At 36.1% G+C, this 4,475-nt stretch overlaps 1 protein-coding gene across 1 annotated transcript; it reads left to right on the top strand.

Annotated features, from left to right (window-relative positions):
• The first annotated feature begins 3,981 nt into the window (after positions 1 to 3,981).
• LOC140709302 (signal transducer CD24-like) lies at positions 3,982 to 4,218 on the top strand. The gene has a single exon (XM_073007863.1). It carries the CDS (start codon positions 3,982 to 3,984, stop codon positions 4,216 to 4,218), a length of 237 nt encoding a protein of 78 aa, XP_072863964.1.
• The last annotated feature ends 257 nt before the right edge of the window (positions 4,219 to 4,475 follow it).

Below are 4,475 nucleotides of genomic sequence, written 5' to 3'. Positions count from 1 at the left end.
CACCTTATCTTTGCCAAGGTATAGCACACACTTCCTCTACTTTGTTTTCTAGTTTTTTATTAAATAGATTTGTTACATATATTTTCTTCCTCCTGTCACACTATAAATTTCTTTAGTGATATTTTAAATACTGGATTTTATTCATCTTTGTACTCCCACATGGCCTAATATACTACTGGACAGAGAAATGACTCTTTTAGAAGAGATGACCTAAAGTCATCACTGAAATGAACTCAGTCCTGGATAATTGTGCTCTGGAAAGCAAAAGACAGCAAATACAATGTAGAAAACCTAGGACCCAAGAAGAGAAACCTGGAGACCTAGCTGTATTACTAAAAGTGCCCAAGGCTAAAAGTTTACATATTAAACTAGCCTCAACCTTCCGCAGTCCAGGTCAAATTAAATCAGCCTCTCCTGTTGATTTTCAGATTCTATACTCAATGTATCTTCAACCATTTCTAAAGTTCAAATGTCATCTTTGTGCCTAGAAGCATGTCCTCAGAACCATAAATGAGAACATTTTTAAGGAGTTAATGAAATTCTACTGAAATTATGGTTGAATGAATTACATTTCTGTATCACTAAACCAACCAACAAACAACAAAAGTCACAGGATTCTCATCATTGTAAGGTTAACTCCTAGAAAGTTCCAAACCACATCATTCAACTCATCTGTGTCTCCCAATGAGGTTTCTTTGTCATTTGAATCAGACTTTCTTAGGCTTATTCAGACTCTTAAAAACACAATTGCAATCTATCCTTTTGGAGACACTTCGCTTAAATTCATGGACTGAGGTGTCCAAACGATTGTTTAAATGTCATAAGTCAATCTGGGGAAAAGAGGAAGTAGGATAATTTTAACAATCCATAGAAGTTCCACTTTTTCCATTAAGGTCAACTAAATTAAACTGAACAATTGAAGAAAAGATGGCTTTTCTTCTTTTTATTTATTTATTTGTTTATTTTTTACTAGCCAGCTCTCTCCTCATACCACCCATAATTTAGATCATTTAGGCTATCGTCAATAAAAATCACCATTGTTTATAACTCAATTGCCTTAAGTTGTTCTTTGTTCAAAAGGACATAAACAAGTTACTAGCAGGCAGAAATGGATGATTCTAACTTAGACAAATATTTGATACGTCCAAATTTAAATCTCCCCTGATGTGGTTTGGCTGTGTCCCCACCCAAAGCTCATTTTGAACTGTGGCTCTCATAATCCCTACATGTCATGGTACGGACCCAGTGGAAGGTAATTGAATCATGGGGGCAGGTTTTTCCCATGCTGTTCTCATGATAGTGAATGAGTCTCATGAGATCTGATGGTTTTATAAAGGGGAGTTTCCCTGCACATGCTGTCTTACCTGCTACCACGTAAGACATGTCTTGCTCTTCCTTTGCCTTCCACCATGATTGTGAGGCCCTAGCCATGCTGAACTGTGAGTTAATTAAACCTGTTTCTTTTATAAATTACTCAGTCTCTCGTATGTCTCTATCAGCAGCCTGAGAACAGACTAATATACACCCCAACTTAATGCCTACTTCCTTTAATACCCATTAACCTGGCATTCATAGCTACTTTTATATTTGGGTTGAATACCAGTAACATTTTTCTTCCTGTAAACAGAAATCATAAGAAGAACATTTCTTGGATTCCAACTGAAAATTAACATGATTTCCAAGCTTTATTTCAACACATTTAAATATTGCTATCTGCTGCTGGTGTCCTCACTTAAAGCCAAGTATAAAAAGCAAAGTTCCAAGACTAATTACCTTTCCCTTCTGCTGCTCTGCTGCCAGAGCTGCAGTCACTGAGAATAATCTTCAGAAGCTTGGCTTTATTTCTAGAGCAACGAACCCCATTTTAAGCATTTTTCAATATCTCCTTTTGGAGTCTTCCAAATAACAACAAGATATATCTCATCTAGTCCACTCTAACAAGCACGAAGCTAATTTTTTTACAATTCTGATCTAGATATAAGAAAATTAGGAATCTAATCAAACAGGACCCTGGAACAACAAACACTCTGTGTAAAAACTGCACGGCATGTGCAACCTTCAGGCCAGTACCCATTTCCCCAGGGTGAGTGGTCACAATAAAATAGAAAAGACTGACTAGAAAATTCCTGCTGCTTCCAGCTCAGACCCTCTAGCCAGCTCAAGATTTAAATGTACCACCGACCAATTTTACAATGTCCTATATTTCTGTTTACTTGTGCTGATCAGAAGATAAACAGATTTGGAATCTCTCCTTCAATGTTAAGAAACTAGAGCATTTCAATCCAAATGTCCTACTGAATTCCTAATATCAAGCTCACTGCTACCATCCACTAGTTTTTAGTTTATATTTATTAAAAATGTTATGTATTATAATAAGAAGCTTGACATATTTTTCAGAAGTAGGAATTCTAAATATTAACAAATACATCAGACATAAAACAGAGAGCCCCTATATAATTTATAATTTCAATAACAGTCACCACCTTGTTTTGAAGTTATCTACTTTCTACGAAGAGAACAAACCATTTTAAAACAATGTCCAGAAGAACAGTTACCTGTGTACAGCCGTAGCCTCCACTGAAAAAGGGTAAAAGAGAGGAGGCTTTTTGGTTAATTGGTCAGCAAAGGTATTTATCAGTTTGTAGCTACACGGTGCACAACACATAAGAATAAAACACATTTCTGCTTCAAACAACAATCTAATTATTTGGAGTGAAGCCATTGAATAAAGTAGAGAAAAAACTGTATACTGGGCTTTGGAAAAACTGAGGAAAACAGGTTTATATTATCAGTAGTCCATTATAAAGATAAGGAAATAAACTATAAGAAGTGAACTAACTTGGATGGCTACTACTTGAACACACCCTAAAGCAAATGCAATTGTTCTTACTAAACCATTTTTCCAAGGCTAGGGTGCACACGTACCAACTTTCCATCCATAGAATGTGAGTGAGATAAAGTATTCTGAGATTATTAATAATACATTACGATTACTAGAAAACTATTTATTAGATTTAAATGTTCATTGAGTAAGCTTCCATTTACTTAAAACCCAATGAGTGAATTAAAAATTCCCTTCCAGGAGGCTCTTGAATGATGTGTTTCAATGATTTTTCCTTTAAGGACATTCTGTGTTTTTGAGATGAAAATTGCAGCTGCCCTCAGTGACTGGCACGATGATTGTACATGTACTATAAATCATTAAAGACAACATACACCTATTTTTTAGTGGTAGATTTTAAATGCATAGCTCTCAGATACTTCTCGCTACGATAACTCAGTTTTTCTGAATATAAAATTTGGCCTCTGACACTTTACCTCTTTTTACCTTCTGTGAATGTTTGCTCACCTGTTTCCCTCACCTGAGACTGTTTTACTTTAAAATCAAATGGAAAATCTGTATGAAATGATAAACTTAATTTAATAACTATATCACAAAATTCCAACTTTTTGCAAAATTTATTACTAAGAAACCATCTCACAATGATCTTTCCCCTTAGAGATCATTTGGTATGTAGTAACATTTGTTCTGTTTTGTCATTTAGGAGTTTCACCTAAGGATATGTCTTGTTTCTCTAACTAAATGCCATGCTTCTAAAGCAAAGGGATCCTTTTTATTTCATTTATATCTGAATTGCCTATGATATGTTTGGCAACAGATTAGGTATGTTATAAATGTTATTTGAGAAGATAAAATCAAAGATGAAAGGTGTTGTGAGATGTGACATCTATAGTCAAATTTTATATTTGTGGGTTTTTTTAAATGTTGGTATTTTCAGATAAGACTTTTACATAATTAAGTAGGTAAAGCAGTCATTCATTAAATATTTATTAAGCATCTACTATGGATCTAACACCACGCTTGGTGCTACAAATAATATAAAATGATAAATAATGGACTTTTCCTGTGCCCACCCAGAACTAGCAGTTCTCCAAGCACCCAGCATCCAGCGAGACACGCTGCACACCAACAGAGGGGACATGGGCAGAGCAATGCTGGCCAGGTTCAGGCTGGGGCTGCTGCTGTTGGCACTACTCCTACCCACACAAATTTATTCCAATCAAACAGCTGTTGTAACAGTTTCAAGTAACTCCTCCCAGAGTACTTCGGCTGCCCCAAATCCAGTTAATACCACCGCCGAGGCAGTTGGTGGTGCCCTGCAGTCAACAGCCAGTCTCTTTGTGGTCTCACTCTCTCTTCTACATCTCTACTATTAAGAGAATCAGGCCAAGAAACATCTGTACTTCCCTGTCTTCTAAACCCAATCCAAACGGCATCTGGAAGTCCAATGTGGCAAGGAAAAATAGGTCTTCATTGAATCTACTAATTGCACACCTTTTATTGACACAGAAGATATTGAGAATCCCAAATTTGATTGGTTTGAAGAACATGTGAGAGGTCTGACTAGATGATGGATGCCAATATTAAATCTGCTGGAGTTTCATATACAAGATGAACGAGTGGCAACACCCAA

This window comes from Chlorocebus sabaeus, chromosome 20 (assembly GCF_047675955.1).
Source record: "Chlorocebus sabaeus isolate Y175 chromosome 20, mChlSab1.0.hap1, whole genome shotgun sequence".
Taxonomy (NCBI): Eukaryota; Metazoa; Chordata; class Mammalia; order Primates; family Cercopithecidae; genus Chlorocebus; species Chlorocebus sabaeus.
This window is presented reverse-complemented; position numbering and strand designations above follow the sequence as displayed.

Bases quoted from the DNA above. Each gene is read 5' to 3' on its own strand.
- LOC140709302 (XM_073007863.1), top strand. From the start codon at position 3,982: ATGGGCAGAGCAATGCTGGCCAGGTTCAGGCTGGGGCTGCTGCTGTTG.